The sequence below is a fragment of the Trachypithecus francoisi genome, unplaced genomic scaffold, assembly GCF_009764315.1.
Source record: "Trachypithecus francoisi isolate TF-2019V2 unplaced genomic scaffold, Tfra_2.0 Lachesis_group14, whole genome shotgun sequence".
NCBI lineage: Eukaryota > Metazoa > Chordata > Mammalia > Primates > Cercopithecidae > Trachypithecus > Trachypithecus francoisi.
In genome coordinates, this window is record NW_022681459.1 from 50,338,317 (window position 1) to 50,358,161 (window position 19,845).

Below are 19,845 nucleotides of genomic sequence, written 5' to 3' on the forward strand. Positions count from 1 at the left end.
TGTCTTAGCATTGAGCCTGTGACCACTGGTGACCTATTACAGCTTAACAGGTTCCCAGGGTAGCAGGGATGGTTGACAGATGGGAGAGCTGACAGAATGCCAGGCAGAGGGCACTGTGAGGCCACTGACAGCTAGAGGCCACCATTAGCCAAGTTGAGCACTGGCCACACTGTGCCTGAGTCATCTGGGTTGGCCATGGGTGGCCTGGGGTGGGGCAGCCTGTGGGAGCTTTATACTGCTCTTGGCCACAGGTGGAGGATGCAATTAGCCAGACGAGCCAGACACTTCAGCTGTTGATTGAACATGACCCCGTCTCCCAACGCCTGGACCAGCTGCGGCTGGAGGCCCGGCTCACTCCTCACATGCAGAATGCCGGACACCCCCACACCCTCAGCACCCTGGACACCAAGGAGAATCTGGAGGGGACACTGAGGAGACGTTCCCTGAGGTGCCACCTCCCACCCTGGCTCTGTCCTGTCCCATGTCTGTCTCTCAGATGAAGCTGAGCTGGCTTTCAGAAGCCTGAAGAGTTAGGAGAGGAACCAGCTGGCTAGGGACAGACTATGAGGATTGTGCTGACCCAGCTGCCCCTGTGGGGATCACAGTTTATAGCCAGAGCCTTTGCGGACCCAGCTGTCTGCCAGGTTTCCTTAGAAACCGGAGGGTCAGGCTCTATACACTGAACTCCTAAGCTGGACAGGAGGTGGTGATGCTATACCCTGAAGGGCAGCGTGACCTGTGGAGAAAACATGGAGCTCAGAGCCTGGAGTAGGGGCACAGATAGGATTGAATAAATTGTGTAGAAAGACTTTGAAAACAATAAAGTAAAAGATGAATGAAAGTTTTTTAGACTTGAGGGACCAACAACCCCCAAACCCCAGATTCTGCCAGGTCCATGAAGAAGGAGCAGTTACCTTGAGTGTAAGCCCCAAGTAGGGAGACTTACAGAAAAGAAGTCAAGAGCACTGGCTCCCAGGCAGAAATACTGATACCCTACTGGGGTTTCAGGCTGAGCTCCTCCCTTCACAAATCACTTCATTTCTCTGAGCCTGTTTCTGCATCTGTGACATAAGATGGTAAGATAAAGGTGGCTGTCTCACCAATTATGTAAGGATTAAATGTGGAAAAGGACATAAAGTTGTATGGTGCTGTCATAGGGACAGCGTTCAGTAAATGTGATGCATTCTTAGTATCACTAAGAATCAGGTTCTTGGCCAGGCATGGCGGCTCATGCCTGTAATCCCAACACTCTGGGAGGCCTAAGTAGGAGGATCACTTGAGCACAGGAGTTTGAGACCAGCCTGGGCAACATAGTGAGACACTGTCTCTACCAAAAAAAAAATGTTTTTAATTAGATGGGCAGGGCACTGTGGCTCACACCTGTAATCCCAGCACTTTGGGAGGCCAAGGCCAGAGGATTGCTTGAGGCCAGGAGTTCAAGAGCAGCCTGGGCAACATTCCTGTCTCTACAAAGAATAAAAAAGTTAACTGGGCATGTTGGCGCATGCCTGTAATCCCAGCTATTCGAGAGGCTTAGGAGGAGGATTGCCTGAGCCCAGGAGTTCAAGGCTGCAGTGAGCCTTGATCACACCACTGTACTATAGCTTGGGCAACAGAGTGAGACCTTGTCCCCCCCCCAAAAAAGGTAGTTTTTTTTGTTTTTGTTTTTGTTTTTTAATCCACTCTCCTCACCAAAGTTAGGGCCCTCTCAGCTGGCATGTGTTGGAAACAGTGCCCTCCCCTCAAATTGCTCCCCTCACTCCCACTGCCTCTTGGCCTTGATCAGTATGATGAAATTAGTGGGAGGCAGGGCAACATAGGGCAGAGAAGAGCTAGAAATTCATGACCTGGAAAAGGGAAGATTTGGGAGTGGCCAGATACCTGTAGAGCCACCATGCAGAGGAGGAGGGCAGCTAACCTTGTGTGCTGTGGTGGGCATGGTCAGCAGAAGGCAGAGCAAAAGAACAAGGGTAAGAAAACCTGTAGGGCAGGACAAGCCAAGAGCCATCCAGCGTCAGTCCTCTCTGGGTAGCCCAAGTAAAGCAGGAGCATACCCCGGAGAGAAAGTTCACAGGGCTGTTCACCTGCAGTGCTATGGACTTCAACCTTCTTGTCCCTCCTTCAGTAAGTGAAACTATAGTCATTGACCATGACTATTATCTACCACTTTTGAAAATGTAAACATAGTGACTTTATTGTTATAAAAATCATACATGCTTGTCATCTTAAAATTCAGGAAACATGGACAGGTACAAAGATGTGCAAAATATCATCCAAAATCCCATTTGCTGGCCAGGCATGGTGGCTCATGCCTGTAATCCCAGCACTTTGGGAAGCCGAGGCGGGTGGATCACAAGGTCAGGAGTTTGAGACTAGTCTGGCCAATATGGTGAAACCCCATCTCTACTAAAGATACAAAAATTAGGGCCAGGTGCTGTGGCTCACGCCTGTAATCCCAGCACTTAGGGAGGCCAAGACAGTTGGATTGTGAGGTCAGGAGTTCAAGACCAACCTGGCCACCATGGTGAAACCCCATCTCTATTAAAAAAAATACAAAAAGTATTCAGGCGTGGTGGCACGTGCCTGTAATCCTAGCTACCTGGGAGGCTGAGGCAGGAGAATCGCTTGAACCCAGGAGGCAGAGGTTGCAGTGAGTGGAGATCCCACCATTGCACTTCAGCCTGGGCGACAGACCGAGACTCCGTCAAAAAAAAAAAAAATTAGCCAGGCGTGGTGGTGTGCACCTGTAGTCTCAGCTACTTGGAAGGCTGAGACAGGAGAACTGCTTGAATCTGGGAGATGGAGGTTGCAGTGAGCCGAGATTGTGCCACTGCACTCCAGCCTGGGCAACAGAGCAAGACTCTGTCTCAAAAATAATAATAATAACTAGCCGAGCCTGGTGGCACATGCCTGTAGTCCCAGTTACTCAGGAGGCTGGGGCACAAGACTCATGTGAACCAGGGAGACAGAGGTTGCAGTGAGCCAAGATCACACCACTGCACTCCAGCCTGGTTGACAGAGTGAGACTCTGTCTCAAAAAAAAAAAAAAAATCCCATTTGCTCATTTTTTGGATACTAGTATAACTATCACTCTAAACCAGTTAGTACCTTAAATCAAGCAAATATGGGAGATGGTGAATTACCATCTACAGTCTTGTCATATATGTCATATACTGAGCATTATAAGCTAGTAGAATCTAGTTAATTGTTCTATGTGTGATGTACGCAGAGTTCCCATTTTGAATGTGTTTTTACTATGCTTAAATCAATGACTGATGTCAGCAACCCCAAAATGATACATCTGATGTAAGAGCCCCTGTTCCCCGATAATAACATCTAAACTATAGACATTGGAATGAACAGGTGCCCCTAAGTTTCCTTCCTCCAGGGTTTCTTGGCCAGTCTCTGAGGACTACGCATCCCTACCCCGATCTTTCCTCATCTTCAGGCGCAGTAACAGCATCTCCAGGTCCCCTGGCCCCAGCTCCCCAAAGGAGCCCCTGCTGTTCAGCCGTGACATCAGCCGCTCAGAATCCCTTCGTTGTTCCAGCAGCTATTCACAGCAGATCTTCCGGCCCTGTGACCTAATCCACGGGGAGGTCCTGGGGAAGGGCTTCTTTGGGCAGGCTATCAAGGTGAGCGCAGGTAGCAAATACTTTGCTCTTCTGCCCCCAGTCCCTCTCTCAATGTCTTTCGGGGATTTCTCATCACTTGGCCCCACCCCATACCCCCTGCAGGACGCCAGGCCTCCTTCCTGGCTTTGGGTGATGGTGTGAGAGGCTTCACCCCTACCCAGGCCACCTAAGGTCAGTGTTACTGTTACAGTGAGCTTGTGGACCTAGAGATCCAGGTTGGGTTGAGCTGTGCCCGTGGCCCTCCTGCCTCCAGTCAGTGGGTGTTTGTTAGGTGCCCACAGACCTCAGTACCGGGCATGCTACAAGGAGCACACAGGGGAATGGCTCCTGCCTCCCTGGTGAACAGTCTCAGGGACTAACCTCTCTCTTTCTCTCCTCCTCCTCCTCCTCTGCTGAGAACTGGGAGGGGGGGTCAGGTAAGCCATGTGTCTCAGCTTGCAGGGGCAGCAGGGCTGGAGAGCTCACCCCTGACCCACCCAGCTCCCTGGTGCATGTCTTTGGCACTGACCTTCCTGCCCCCAGACTTCTGTTCGCTCAAGAGACTCACTCCTATGCCAAATGACCAGAGCCCCTGCTTGGCTTGGCAGCGTCCCCTCCTGCCTCCTTCCCCACTTCCCTTTTCTGGGTTCTTGCCTCTCCTCCGTGCATGCCCACCTCTCCAGAAAAGAGGGTATGCTTCCATCTGAGTCCCACGTTGCTCCACGCTGCATCTTCCACACATGAACTCTGTCAGTCTGACCCGGCTCAGTGTGCCCTCCAAGGGATGGGATGGTCAGCTACATAGATTTTCTCAAACAGTTCTCCAGAACTTCTGGTCTCAGCACCGTTAACAGTCACCCTCCCTGTAGGTGACACACAAAGCCACGGGCAAAGTGATGGTCATGAAAGAGTTAATTCGATGTGATGAGGAGACCCAGAAAACTTTTCTGACTGAGGTAAGAAGATGGAGGGGGCCCAGGAGGTTGGTGTCACCACTGGAAGAGAGAAGACCTTACAAATAATGGCTTCAAGAGGAAATACAGTTTGGAATCACTGTCTTAAAAACTAAGCAGAAAAGAGCCCTAGAGGAATATCCCACTTCCTCTAAATTACAGCATAATTATTTGTTCAGTGAACACTTACTAAAAGCAACACAAAGAGGATACAAGGGATGCAGTAACAAAAGATACATGGTTCAGAGAAGCTCTCAGGTTATGAGGATGATGGACATGAAAACACACCAATTTAGTACAACTCGATGTTATAATCCTTACCTGAATACACTGCTAAGGGAACCTGGAGGGGGAGCTCCCTGAGCACTCACACTCCTTGGGCATTTACAGTTTTCACCACCCCTCCCAAGTTACTTCATGGAGCAATGTCAGTTGGGGACACCTGTGGTCCCGGTACTGCCCTCCAAGCTACTTGGCCACTCCCACCCCAGTTCCCCCAGTGCAGTTCCTAGAAAGGCAGGATCCCAAGGGTAAGATCTGTGAAGCCATCTCCATCTATATGGTGGTGGTCTTCCCTCATCCTGATCTTAGTGCCCTGTCATATCACAAGAGAGGCGGTAGGAGATACAGGTGGTAACACTTGTCAAGCTGATTCCCTGGAGGGAAGGGGTAAGGAAGACATAGAAGTTAACAGTCAGCTTTCCTTGGCTTCCCCCGACCCCCAGGTGAAAGTGATGCGCAGCCTGGACCACCCCAATGTGCTCAAGTTCATTGGTGTGCTGTACAAGGATAAGAAGCTGAACCTGCTGACAGAGTACATTGAGGGGGGCACACTGAAGGACTTCCTGCGCAATATGGTGAGTACACCACCCCATAGTCTCCAGGAGCCTTGGTGTGTTGTCAGACACCTATGCTATCACTATCCTGGGAGCTTAAAGGCCAGAGGGGCCCTGCTGTGCCCCTAAAGGACCATGCTGGGTGGGACTGAGCATAGACAAGGAGGCTTCACTAGGAGACCAGACTGACCCATCGGGCCTGGACCACGAGTGGGATAGGGCTCAACAACCTCTGACAATCATTTCCCCCATTCTGCAGGATCCGTTCCCCTGGCAGCAGAAGGTCAGGTTTGCCAAAGGAATTGCCTCCGGAATGGTGAGTCCCACCAACAAACCTGCCAGCAAGGTGAGAGTAGAGAGAGATGTGAGAATTGTGGGCTTCACTGGAAGGTAGAGACCCCTTCCTGTGCCACTTGTGTGGGCTGGATCAGCAGCTATTCATTGAGTTTGTCTCTGCCACTGAAACTGGCCCCAGCTAACTGTTCTCAGCTCACAGCCCTATTCTCAAAGAATTACACATCTCTAAGGGCAAACAGGGCACAGACAAGGCAAACTAGAGAGGCAACTGTAGCCTGAGATGGCCCGGGCTTGCCGTCATGGGTGTTCAGGTGCTGAGGGCCCCTTGGACCAAGTAGAGCACCTCGCTGCCTAGGAAATCAATGAAGGGGAAATGAGTTCTAGCGGAGCCCTGAAGGATCAGAATTGGATAAAGTTCTATTGGCAGAGAGGCTCCAAGATTGAAGTGACAGGAGCAAAGACCTGGGAGGAAAGAGGAGAAAATCATCTATTTTACCTGGAAACAAATGATTCCAAGCATAGAAATATAACAGCTGACAAGTACTGAGTGCCCTCTATATACTAGGCACTGAGCTGAGGGATTAACGTGCATGCACATGTTTATTCCTCATAACAACCTTGGTTTCCAGATAAGCTGGACTGGAAAGGGACAGAGCTGGGATCCTGGGCTCATCAGTCTGGTTGCCAAACCTGAGACTTTAGCCACTGCCCTTCACATGGGGGTCCACAAAGATAGTAGTCTGGAACAGTTTGGGGGTACGTTAGGGTTGCTGTGTTTTAAGCTAAGGAGTTCTGGACTATATTTAGGAGACAGATGTAAAAGAGTTTTTTGGTTGACTGGCTTTTTGGGTTTTTTGGGGGGTTTTGTTTTGTTTTGTTTTTTCCTGTTGCTGGGGCTTGAATCAGGAAGGGTGTTTTTTTGTTGTTGTTTTGAGACAGGATCTTGCTCTGTTGCCCAGGTTGGAGTGCAGTGGCATGATCATGGCTCACTACAACCTCGACCTCCTGGGCTCAAGCAATCCTCCTGCCTTAGCCTCCCAGGTAGCTGGGACTAGAGGTGTGTACCACCACACCTAATTTTTTGAAATTTTTTTTTTTTTTTTTGTAGAGATAGGTTCTCACTTTGTCACCCAGGCTAATCTCAAACTCCTGGGCTCAAGCATTCCTCCTGCCTCAGCCTCCCAAAGTGTTGAGATTACAGTTGTGAGCCACCGTGTCTAGCAGGAAAAGATTTTTAAGCAAGAAAGCTTAAGAGTTGTAGTTTTTCCAAAATGAGTCTGGGCAGGCACAGTGGCTCATGCCTGTAATCCCAGCACTTTTTTGGGAGGCCAAGGTGAGTGGATCACTTGAGGTCAGGAGTTTGAGACCAGCCTGGCCAATATGATGAAACCCTGTTTCTACTAAAGAAGAAAATACAAAAATTAGCTGGGCGTGGTGGTGCATGCCTATAGTCCCAGCTACTCAGGAGGCCAAGGCAGGAGAATAGCTTGAACCTGGGAAGCGGAAGTTGCAGTGAGCCAAGATCACACCACTGCATTCTAGCCTGGGTGACAGAGCGAGACTTCATCTCAAAAAAAAAAAAAAAAGAGTCTGATGTGGTTAGTAGGTTGAGGTGGAATGCAGAGGGTCCAGGGAATGGAGACCTGCAAAGGGGGCTAATGACACATTTCAGATTTCTGAATTAAGGTAGTGGCTGTGGGGACAGGAGCCTGGGAGGCAGGGTGGAGTCAGAATGGAGAGACTAGTTGGCAGTGAGGGAACAGGAGGAGGAGGAGGAGTTAAGAGTGGCTTGAGGTGTCACTTATCAGACGTTTTGGGGGATGGGGGATGGCACTGATGGTTGAGGAACCGGTTTGGGAAGAGCTACATTGATGCCTGCTGTTCTGTGCTAGTAGAACCCATCAGCATCTTCTGGGCAGGAAACTGGCTCCATGAGACTAGAGCTTAGGGAGAGGCTGCTAGTCACCTAATCTGCAGAGAAGGGGCAGCTGGAGCTGTGGGACAGAAGAGGCATCCATGTGGCTGGTGGGGGTGTCTCAGCTTGTGAAGAGGAGATGGCTTTGAGCAGGGCTGACATTGAAAAGGCTGGAAGAAAAAAACAGACACACAAGAGTCTCAGGAGCAGGTAGCATAAGAAAGGTGTAGACAGTCTTTGAGGAGCACTTCCTCAGGCAGGCAAGCAGGCAGGTCATGAGCTATAGTGATTCAGGAAGAGCTCCCTGGATGTGTGAGCAGCTCCAGGAGCCTAAGGGATGAAAGCAGTATTGCATGGGGCTGGAGAGCAGGGAGTGGCTCCTTCTATTTGCAAGGGAAGGGAAGGAGAAAGGAAGTTGCTCCTGAGAGTGACAAGAACCAGTGGTGGAGGCCTGGAGAGGGGACATAACAAACAAATTTGTTTACAAACATTTTAGTAGGAAGGGGGAGAGCTTAAAGTTTAGACAGTTGGGGAAGGTGGAGTCTTAGGGGAAGTCAGTGTCTGAAAGACAGAGCTAGCTAGAGCAAGAAGTCACTTCTCTGTTGCAGGCAGGAAGGATTCAAAGTGGCTCAAGCCAGAGATCAGGAGAGTGGGGAGGAGGGAGCAGCCTGGATCTGGGTAAAATGGGTAGAGGTGGAGGGACTGCTGCAACGTCAAGGGTTCTGTGAAGTTGGGGACAAGGACAGAGCAGTGAGGGCTTTGGCCAGTCACTGTGTTAGTGATTGGTGAACCAAAGGATGGGCAGGAGATGGCAGCAGAGAAGCAGAGGAAGCCCAGGCTTCCTGTTAGTGTTGGAACAAAGGAGTAGCCACAGGAGGCCCTGGCCCTGTTGTCCAGGTTGGGTTCTGAAGCTGGGTGGGCATAGCCTGGTAGGAGAGCATCTGTGGCCCCCAGTTCCAGATTCAGGCTCTAGTTGATTTGCCAGTCCTTTAGCCTCAGCTCATGCTTCTGTTCCAGGCCTATTTGCACTCTATGTGTATCATCCACCGGGATCTGAACTCTCACAACTGCCTCATCAAGTTGGTATGTCCCACTGCTCTGGGTCTGGCCTCCAGGGTCCTATCCTTCCTGGCTTCCTTGTCACAAAGGAGGCTGACTTGTCCCCTCTGGCTAGAGGGCAGAGGTGTTGCGTAGGAGCTCCTATCCTGCTTCTTCCAATGCCCTTCTCTGTCTTCTGGGAGCTCCCAGACACACACAGACATAATTTCACCTTCTCTCATTAGCAACCTTTGAAATCATTCAGAAATTTGTTGACTATATGTAGAGCCCTGTCGTTTTACCTGCTTTTGCCCCATAATAGTCTTGTAAAGCAGATTATTGCTGACCCCATTTTACAGTGGTGGCACTTGAAGCCTCAGCCTGAGGCCACCGAGCTAGTAGATTTTCAGGGACCAGTTTGAGACCAGCATTCCTCCCACTGTCCCTTAGCTGTGGTGGTTACAGTGTTGTTTGTCTTATTGACTTGCTGTCTGACTTCCTGGGTGTCTACCAGCTGACCCTGGCTCTGCCCTCTAGACCCACACCACGCAATCTTCATTCCTTTCCTACATGACTGCCCTGTAGCCATTCAAAGAGCTTGTCTCCCCCAAGTCTCCCCACCTACTGCCTCCTCCTTGCCTTTTTCTGTCTTATCCTGGTTCTAGCCACTGCCTGAAATCTTTTTAGGAATAAGGCTGGACGGGGAAAAACAAAAGCAACCCCCTGTCCCACCTCTGAGTTCCACTCTCCAAGTCCCTGAACCTCACCTCCAGGGCTCTAGTGGCTCTGCCATGAACCCCACTGTGGGCTAGGAATCTGCTGTGCTCAGATACCAGACCCTCAGAAACAAATGCATTTTCTGTTTTGTTTTGTTTTGTTTTTTAGATGGAGTCTCATTCTGTTTCCCAGGCTGGAGTTCAGTAGCACGATCTTGGCTTACTATAACCTCCACCTCCTGGGTTCTAGTGATTCTTGTGCTTCAGCCTCCCAAGCAGCTAGGACTACAGGCGTGTGCCACCATGCCCAGCTAATTTTTTTTTTTTTTTTTTTTTTTTTTTTTGTATTTTTACTAGAGACGGGGTTTCACCAGTTGGCCAGGCTGGTCTTGAACAACTGACCTCAGGTGATTCACCCGCCTTGGCCTCCCAAAGTTCTGGGATTACAGGCGTAAGCTACCGCACCCGGCCTGGGTGTATCTATTTGATAGAGCTTTCTGCTCTGATTCTCCCTTGCTGTACACCTTTTCTCCCCTTCTCAGTGGCTTCTCTTGCCTATACCTCCTCCCCAGGGCCAGGTTTGAGAACATCCCCACGAAGTCCTCACCTTGCTTTTATCCTACTAGGACAAGACTGTGGTGGTGGCAGACTTTGGGCTGTCACGGCTCATAGTGGAAGAGAGGAAAAGGCCCCCCATGGAGAAGGCCACCACCAAGAAACGCACCTTGCGCAAGAACGACCGCAAGAAGCGCTACACGGTGGTGGGAAACCCCTACTGGATGGCCCCTGAGATGCTGAATGGTGAGTCCTGAAGCCCTGGAGGGGACACCTGCAGAGGGAAGACAGATGCTGCCCTTGGCATCAGAGCCCTAGGAACTCCAGGGGAGGCCTGTGAAGTGTAGGACCAGATACCCAGAGCTGAGGATACTTTCCCCTTGCCAGGAGGGACCTCACGAATTAGCTCCCTGAGCTTAGGGGGCTGGGAACTGATCAGTGTCCCATCCTCGGGGATAAGGTGAGGTCTGACTGTGGCATTTGTGCCTCAGGGATTGCTGAGAGCTCAGGCTGTTGTCCCAGCTTTAGCCTTCTCTCTCCGTGGTGAAAACTGAAGTGTGGTGCCCTCTGGTGGATAATGCTCAAACCAACCAGAGATGCTGGTTGGCATTCTTGAAATCAGGGTTGTGAGACCTCAGAAATGGTCTGAATCCAATCCATTTTGGAGTCTGAGGCCCAGAGAAATTCAGTGAATTGTCTAGGAGCACACAGCTGGCTAATGGCAGAGCCTGGATGAATCCTAGTCTGGTTCTTTTCCACTTTAACATGCAGTTTCATCCTAGGCAGTGTTATGTTATAAGGGCTTTCCAAGGCAGGTCACCTAGGGCTGAGGAAGGACTATTTTCAGATGGTGTCTGTGCAGGACAGCCTGTGGGGCGTCCCTGCAGAACCTGTTGTAGCCCTGGTTCTTAGCTGTGGCTTAGATTGACCCTAGACCCAGTGCAGAGCAGGTAAGGGATGTAAACTTAACAGCGTGCTCTCCTGTGTTCCCCAAGGAAAGAGCTATGATGAGACGGTGGATATCTTCTCCTTTGGGATCGTTCTCTGTGAGGTGAGCTCTGGCACCAACGCCATGCCTGAGGCAGCAGGCGTAGCAGCTCTGCCTTCCCTCAGAACTGGGGCTTCTCCTCCTAGGGATGACTAGCTTGACTAAAATCAACATGGGTGTAGGGTTTTATTGTTTATAACGCATCTGCACATCTTTGCCACATTCGTGTTTCATTGGTCCTAAGAGGAGGACTGGCAGGGTTTTTTTGTTTTAGATGGAGTCTCGCTTTGTTGCCCAGGCTGCAGTGCAGTGGCACAATCTGGGCTCACTACAAACTCTGCCTTCTGGGTTCAAGTGATTCTCCTGCCTCAGCCTCCCAAGTAGCTGGGATTACAGGCACACACCACCATGCCTGGCTAATTTTTGTATTTTTAGTAGAGACAGGGTTTCACCATGTTGGCCAGGCTGGTCTTAATTCCGGACCTCAGGTGATCCACCCGCCTCGGCCTCTCAAAGGGCTGGAATTATAGGCGTGAGCTACTGCACCCGGCCAGGTTTTTTTTGTTTTGTTTTGTTTTGTTTTTTAGTTGAGGAAACTGAGGCTCAGAAGAGGGCAGTGGCTTACACATGGTCAATAAGGGGTAGGTGAGACTCAGAATTCCAGAAGGAAGGGCAAGAGACTGTTCATGTGGCGTCTAGCTAGCTCTTGGGCCAAATATAGCCCTTCTCAGTTCCCTTCAAGTAGAAGTAGCCACTCTAGGCAGTGCCAGCCCTGTGCTAGGTACCACGTGGACAGAGTGAGGAATCGTGGGAAGATTCCTACCTTTAAGAGTTTAAGTCAGGTGACAGCTTATCTCAGCATATCTCAAAGACTCAAACACACATACATTCAAAGGCTTACTGTAATTCCTAGAAAGCTGTGATGGGTAGAGGAGAAGAGAGACAAGGAATGGTTAGGATAATGAAGGAAAATTTGTTTTTTGTTTTTGAGACGGAGTCTCACTCTGTCAACCAGACTGGAGTGCAGAGGTGCGATCTTGGCTCACTGTGACCTCCGCCTCCCAGGTTCAAGTGATTCTCCTGCCTCAGCCTCCCAAGTAGCTGGGACTACAGGTGCGTGCCACCGTGCCCGGCTAATATTTGTATTTTTAGTAGAGACAGGGTTTCGCCATGTTGGCCAGGCTGGTCTCAAACGCCTGACCTTAGGTGATCCACCCATCTCAGCCTCCCAAAGTGCTGGGATTACAGGCGTGAGCCACTGCACCTGGCCATGAAGGAAGATTTTTTTTTTTAATTGTTTTCTTTAATATTAATTGAACACCTGTGTACAGAGCACTAGGCTAGTGCTAAAGGGTTTCAGATATGAATCAGATCCAGCACCTCACAGAGCCTTCACTCTGGCAGACATACAGCCACAAGGAGACACCGACAAGGCAGCGTGGGATGAGTGGAAGTTGCTAGCTTCCAGATGCCGATTTGGAACACTTGGCTTCTGCAGTGAAGCCCCTTCTCAGTCCTCTTCAGTAACCCAACTCTCAGTGGATCCAGGTCTGGATTATAAGATTTGGAGAGATGATTGGGGATTGAGGAGAGCTCTCTAACCTGTTTTACCACCTGCTCTTCTGCCCATCCTTCCTGTCCACGTCCCAGCATCCCTTTCCCTTGCCATGTATCTGTGGCCTCTGTAGTCCTTCGTAAACAGCTGTCTTCTTACCCTACAGATCATTGGGCAGGTGTATGCAGATCCTGACTGCCTTCCCCGAACACTGGACTTTGGCCTCAACGTGAAGCTTTTCTGGGAGAAGTTTGTTCCCACAGATTGTCCCCCAGCCTTCTTCCCGCTGGCCGCCATCTGCTGCAGACTGGAGCCTGAGAGCAGGTTGGTATCCTGCCTCTTTCTCCCAGATCGCAGGGTCCTGGGATGTTTGCCTAAGTCTAAGACCACCCCTGAGCCCTTCGTAAGCACAGGGGTGAGAGAAGCCTTCAGGTCAAGAATGTGGCTGTCAACCCGTGAGCCATCTGACAACTCATATGTACAGGATGGAGAAAAGAGAGGTAAAGTCATAGCAGCAAGTAAGCTGGATAGGACACAGACACACAGCCATTAAAAGAAAGTTTATGGTTGGGTGTGGTGGCTCACGCCTATAATCCCAGCACTTTGGGAGGCTGAGGCGGGCAGATCATGAGGTCAGGAGATTGAGACCATCCTGGCTAACATGGTGAAACCCCGTCTCTACTAAAAATACAAAAAAAAAAATTAGCCAGGCGTGGTGGCGGGTGCCTGTAGTCCCAGCTACTCAGGAGGCTGAGGCAGGAGAATGGCATGAACCCGGGAGGTGGAGGTTGCAGTGAGCCGAGATCCTGCCATTGCACTCCAGCCTGGGCGACAGAGCGAGACTCTGTCTTTAAAAAAAAAAAAAAAAAAAAAAAAACGGCCGGGCGCGGTGGCTCAAGCCTGTAATCCCAGCACTTTGGGAGGCCGAGACGGGCGGATCTCAAGGTCAGGAGATCGAGACCATCCTGGCTAATACGGTGAAACTCCGTCTCTACTAAAGAATACAAAAAACTAGCCGGGCGACGAGGCGGGCGCCTGTAGTCCCAGCTACTTGGGAGGCGGAGGCAGGAGAATGGCATAAACCTGGGAGGTGGAGCTTGCAGTGAGCTGAGATCCGGCCACCGCACTCCAGCCTGGGCGACAGAGCCAGACTCCGTCTCAAAAAAAAAAAAAAAAGGGCTGGGCGCGGTGGCTCAAGCCTGTAATCCCAGCACTTTGGGAGGCCGAGATGGGTGGATCACGAGGTCAGGAGATCGAGACCATCCTGGCTAACGCGGTGAAACCCCGTCTCTACTAAAAAAATACAAAAAAACTAGTCAGGTGATGTGGCGGGCGCCTGTAGTCCCAGTTACTCGGGAGGCTGAGGCAGGAGAATGGCGTAAACCCAGGAGGGGGAACTTGCAGTGAGCTGAGATCCGGCCACTGCACTCCAGTCTGGGCGACAGAGCGAGACTCCATCTCAAAAAAAAACAAAAAAGAAAAGAAAAGAAAGTTTAAAAGAAGGAAATTCACCCAAACCAACTGAATACAGTAAGTGTATTCATCTTTCAATATTCCCCTGTCCATATCTACACATATATTTTTTTCTATAATAAATAGTTCTGTATTTTGCCCTGCATTTCCCTTGTTACTATGCAGTCTTCCTGTTTATCATTTTCGTCGACAACATGAAATTCTAGTGAGAGACTGTCTGAACATACTGTAATGTAGATGTTCAGGTTTTTCCAGTTTCTCTTTACAATAGGTATTAACTATAGTGAGCAGTTTTATGCATTTAAAAAGAAGTATTTTCAAAATTACCTTTATTCTTCTCAGGTGATAATTTCATTATTACCAAAGTTACCCTAGGTTTTTTCAAGTTTGTGGTTAAAAAACTAGAATCTGGCTGGGAGCGTGTAATCATGCCTATAATCTCAGCACTTTGGGAGGCCGAGGCTGATGGATCACCTGAGGTCTGGAGTTTGAGACCAGCCGGCCAACATGGTGAAACCCCATCTCTACTAGAAATACAAAAATCAGCTGGGCATGGTGGCAGGCGCCTGTAATCCCAGCCTGCTGAGGAGGCTGAGGCAGAAGAATTGCTCGAACCCAGGGGTGGAGGTTGCAGTGAGTCAATATCATGCCATAGCACTCCAGCCTGGGCAACAAGAGTGAAACTCTGTCTCAAAAAAAAAAAAAAATAGAATCTTTTGTGGGGTTTTTTTCCTGCCATCAAAAATCGTGTTTCTTTTAAAAACAAGTTCAAACATTACCGAGGTTTATAGCATAGGAAATATATCTTCTATAATCTCCCTTAACCAATATGCCTCTCAACATTCTCCTCACCCCCAGCTCCACCCTCCTAGGATAACCATTTGGCACATAATCTTTATTTAAAAATGATTTTCAACTGTCCACATTAGAGTTGAAATTTTCTGGTGGGAGAATCTATACCTTGTTCCTTTATAGGCCAAGGACCGCAATCCTTCAGTAACACCAGTGTAAGAGCTTGAGGAGAAACTATGCAGCTACCCAGTATTTGTTTTCTAATACCTCTTGTCAGTTATTCTAAATATCTTTAATTTATTTAAAAAATATATATATATAGGCCGGGCGCGGTGGCTCAAGCCTGTAATCCCAGCACTTTGGGAGGCCGAGACGGGCGGATCACGAGGTCAGGAGATCGAGACCATCCTGGCTAACGTGGTGAAACCCCGTCTCTACTAAAAAAAATACAAAAAACTAGCCGGGCGAGGTGGCGGGCACCTGTAGTCCCAGCTACTCGGGAGGCTGAGGTGGGAGAATGGCGTAAACCCGGGAGGCGGAGCTTGCAGTGAGCTGAGATCCGGCCACTGCACTCCAGCCTGGGCGACAGAGCGAGACTCCGTCTAAAAAAAAAAAAAAAAAAATATATATATATATATATATATACACACATAGTATTGAATGCCTACTGTGTGCTAGGGACTGTTCTAAGCGCTTGGGTTACAGCAGTGAACAAAATAAAGGTGCCTATCCTCATAGAACACAGATTGTAGCATGGTATCTACTGTATCATACAGTAGATACAATAAACTATATTGAATATTAGAATGTGGCAAATGCTATGGAAAGAGAGTCAAGCCAAGTAAAGAGGATTGTTTAGGGTACAAGTTGCAATTTTAAATATGGTAGTCAGAGCAGGCCTCACTGAGGTGACATGACATTTAAGCATAAACATGGAGGAGGAAGAGTAAGCCTGAGCTGTCTTAGGCTTCCGGGGCAGCCAGGCCATTTCCATGGCACTAGGAGCCTGATGTTTCCAGTTCCACCTTTGATAACTGCATTTTCTCTAAGACATGGGAGGGACCTTTTCTCCTATTGTTTTTAAGTACTAACTCCAGCTAGGCCAGCCTTCTCATAGTGTTATCTAAACTTTATAGCAGATATATGAGGTAGCAGTAACATTATGTCCATTTCTCACAGAGGCACTACTAGATGAAGGAGTTTACCTGAGATCATACAACCAGGAAGTAGCTGAGCCTAGATTCCTTCCACCCACCCCATGGCCCTGCTCATATTCCACCTGCCTCTAATTTACCTCTTCTCCTTCTAGACCAGCATTCTCGAAACTGGAGGACTCCTTTGAGGCCCTCTCCCTATACCTGGGGGAGCTGGGCATCCCGCTGCCTGCAGAGCTGGAGGAGTTGGACCACACTGTGAGCATGCAGTACGGCCTGACCCGGGACTCACCTCCCTAGCCCTGGCCCAGCCCCCTGCAGGGGGGTGTTCTACAGCCAGCATTGCCCCTCTGCGCCCCATCCCTGCTGTGAGCAGGGCCGTCTGGGCTTCCTGCGGATTGGCGGCCTGTTTAGAAGCAGAACAAGCCATTCCTACTACCTCCCCAGGAGGCAAGTGAGCGCAGCACCAGGGAAATGTATCTCCACAGGTTCTGGGGCCTACTTACTGTCTGTAAATCCAATACTTGCCTGAAAGCTGTGAAGAAGAAAAAAAAAGCCTGGCCTTTGGGCCAGGAGGAATCTGTTACTCAGATCCACCCAGGAACTCCCTGGCAGTGGATTGTGGGAGGCTGTCGCTTACACTAATCAGCGTGACCTGGACCTGCTGGGCAGGATCCCAGGGTGAACCTGCCTGTGAACTCTGAAGTCACTAGTCCAGCTGGGTGCAGGAGGACTTCCAAGTGTGTGGACGAAAGACTGGTGGCCAGAAGGCACTCAAAGGGTGTGAAAAAAGACAGTGATGCTCCCCCTTTCCACTCCAGATCCTGCCCTTCCTAGAGCAAGGTTGAGGGAGTAGGTTTTGAAGAGTCCCTTAATATGTGGTGGAAAAGGCCAGGGGTTAGAGAAAGGGCTGGCTTCTGTTTACCTGCTCACTGGCTCTAACCAGCCCAGGGCCCACATCAATGTGAGGGGAAGCCTCCACCTCATGTTTTCAACTTACTACTGGAAACTGGCTGAGAACTTAACGGGCAACATCCTTTCTGTCTGCAACAGTCACAAGCACAGGAAGAGGCTAGGGGACTAGAAAGAGGCCCTGCCCTCTAGAAAGCTCAGATCTTGGCTTCTGTTACTCATACTCTGGTGGGCTCCTTAGTCAGATGCTTAAGACATTTTGCCTAAAGCTAGATGGGTTCTGGAGGACAGTGGCTTGTCACAGGCCTAGAATCTGAGGGAGGGGAGTGGGAGTCTCAGCAATCTCTTGGTCTTGGCCTCATGGCAACCATTGCTCATCCTTCAGCATGCCTGGTTTAGGCAGCAGCTTGGGCTGGGAAGAGGTGGTGGCAGAGTCCCAAAGCTGAGATGCTGAGAGAGACAGCTCCCTGAGCTGGGCCATCTGACTTCTACCTCCCATGTTTGCTCTCCCAGCTCATTAGCTCCTGGGCAGCATCCTCCTGAGCCACATCTGCAGGTACTAGAAAACCTCCATCTTGGTTCCCAGAGTTCTAGGAACTCTTCATCACAACTAGATTTGCCTCTTCTAAGTGTCTATGAGCTTGCACCATATTTAATAAATTGGGAAAGGGTTTGGTGTATTAATGCAATGTGTGGTGGTTGTATTGGAGCAGGGGGAATTGATAAAGGAGTGGTTGCTATTAATATTATCCTCTTGTTATATCTATTGGGTGGTATGTGAAATATTGTACATAGACCTGATGAGTTGTGGGACCAGATGTCATCTCTGGTCAGAGTTTACTTGATATATAGACTGTACTTCTGTGTGAAGTTTGCAAGCTTGCTGTAGGGCTGAGCCCTGGACTCCCAGCAGCAGCACAGTTCAGCATTGTGTGGCTGGTTGTTTCCCAGCTGTCCCCAGCAAGTGTAGGAGTGGTGGGCCTGAACGGGGCCATTGATCAAACTAAATAAATTAAGCAGTTAAAGCAGTTAACACACCTGGCAATATGGAAAGTGAAAACATGACTGGCTCCGGGACATAAATGTAGAGGGTCTGCTAGCCACCTTCTGGCCGAGCCCACACAAACTCCCCATAGAGAGTTTTCATGCACCCAAGTCTAAAACCCTCAAGTAGACACCCATCTGCTCTAGAGAATATGTACCTCCCACCTGAGGCAGCCCCTTCCTTGCAGCAAGTGTGACTATGACCTTCTCCTGGCTTGGGTCTCACATGCCAGCTGAGTCATTCCTGAGGAGCCCTACCCTTTCATCCTCTTTATATGAATACTTCTATAGCCTGGGTATCCTGGCTTGCTTTCCTCAGTGCTAGGTGCCACCTTTGTCATGGGAAGAAATGAATGCAAGTCACCCCACCCCTTGTGTTTCCCTACAAGTGCTTGAGAGAAGACCTGTTTCTTGTTGCTTCCGCATATGGGGGATGTTGTGGGGGAGTGACCACTGGGAAGGACAATGCTATCTGGTTAGTGGGGCCTTGGGCATAATATAAATCTGTAAACCCAAAGGTGATTTCTCCCAGGCACTCTCAAAGCTTGAAGAATCCAACTTAAGGACAGAATCTGGTTCCCAAAAGAAAACTAATGATCTGGATTACGCATTGCTGGCAGAACCACAGAGCAATGGCTGGGCATGGACAGAGGTCATCTGGGTATTCCTGAGGCTGAGAACCTGTGGCTGAAATCCCTTGCTAAAAGTCCAGGAGACACACCTGTTGGTATCTTTTCTTCTGGAGCCATAGTAGTCACCTTGCAGGAAACTTCCTCAGCCCAGGGCTGCTGCAGGCAGCCCAGTGACCCTTCCTCCTCTGCGGTTATTTCCCCTTTGGCTGCTGCAGCACCACCCCCGTCACCCACCCCTCAACCCCTGCTGTGTTCCAGACTTTGTCTAGATATTCATTGTAGCTACCTCCACCTTGGAAACAATGCTGAAGGGGAGAGGATTTGCAATGACCAACCACCTTCTTGAGACACCTGCACACCTGTCTTTCCTGCAGCTTTAACCTGAAAGATTCCTGATGATAATAATCTGGACACAGAAGCTGGGCACGGTGGCTCAAGCCTGTAATCTCAGCACTTTGGGAGGCCTCAGCTGGTGGATCACCTGAGATCAAATGAGAACAGCCTGACCAACATGATGAAATCCCATCTCTACTAAAAACACAAAAATTAGCCGGGTATGGTGGCACATACCTGTAATCCCAGCTACTCCAGAGGCTGAGGCAGGAGAGTCGCTTGAACCCAGGAGGCGGAGGTTGCAGTGAGCCGAGATCGTGCCATTGCATTCCAGCCTGGGCAACAAGGGCCAAACTCCATCTCAAAAAAAAAAAAAAATCTGGACACAGGCTGCAGTTGTCACCTTCTAGTAACAGGGCCAGGATGAATGAAGAAAAGGCCCAGAGCTTGCCATACAGGTGTTGACAAGGTAACACAAAACTTCTCAACTTATAGGGAATGTTCTACCCCTCAAAAATTTGGCAATGTGGAGTCTTTTTTTTTTTATTATTAAGTCAAATGCAGAGCAATTTCCCACACTAAATGCAGGTGTCAGAATGAGGTATATAAAACATGTATGTAGAGAAATGCCTTTATAGAAAAGTAGAAACCAGTAATATTCTCTTCTCCAGCATCACTAACACCAAGAGACCCCCTGAGGTCTAGGTCCCCAAAGCAGATGGCTCCATAGAAAGCCCCACTAATCCCCATCTCCACATTGGGCAGTGGAAGGGCTCTGGAAAGGACGCTCTATGGCTAGGGGCTGCCAGGCCTCCGAGTGTGACATCAGGGCTTAGAGGCCCTGCTGAGCTGCTACCACAGTGCAGTGGAGAAATGTTGCACTCACTCAGGAAGCTGGGCTCTCGCCATGCCAGTAGCTTGCTTCTGACCTTGGGCAAGTCACTTTTTCCTCTCTGAGGCCCTGTGTCCAAAAGGTTTAATGAACGCTTTCTAATGATTCTTTGATTGTTTTATAAGTTAGGGGCTGTGACCCTAGCC

General features: G+C 49.5%; 1 protein-coding gene across 4 annotated transcripts in view; it reads left to right on the top strand.

Annotated features, from left to right (window-relative positions):
* Positions 1 to 17,831, top strand: part of LIMK2 (LIM domain kinase 2) — a 68,177-nt gene extending 50,346 nt beyond the window's left edge. For 3 of the 4 annotated variants that reach the window (XM_033233282.1, XM_033233284.1, XM_033233283.1), the window contains 10 exons: positions 252 to 448; positions 3,449 to 3,635; positions 4,484 to 4,570; positions 5,293 to 5,424; positions 5,663 to 5,719; positions 8,633 to 8,698; positions 9,996 to 10,170; positions 10,920 to 10,975; positions 12,634 to 12,791; positions 16,042 to 17,831. In XM_033233282.1, the coding sequence (XP_033089173.1) occupies positions 252 to 448; positions 3,449 to 3,635; positions 4,484 to 4,570; positions 5,293 to 5,424; positions 5,663 to 5,719; positions 8,633 to 8,698; positions 9,996 to 10,170; positions 10,920 to 10,975; positions 12,634 to 12,791; positions 16,042 to 16,186 (1,260 nt within the window). In that variant the 3' untranslated portion in view covers positions 16,187 to 17,831. The remainder of the gene's footprint in view (positions 1 to 251; positions 449 to 3,448; positions 3,636 to 4,483; positions 4,571 to 5,292; positions 5,425 to 5,662; positions 5,720 to 8,632; positions 8,699 to 9,995; positions 10,171 to 10,919; positions 10,976 to 12,633; positions 12,792 to 16,041) is intronic. The other variant, XR_004442391.1, reaches the window with a different exon arrangement.
* The last annotated feature ends 2,014 nt before the right edge of the window (positions 17,832 to 19,845 follow it).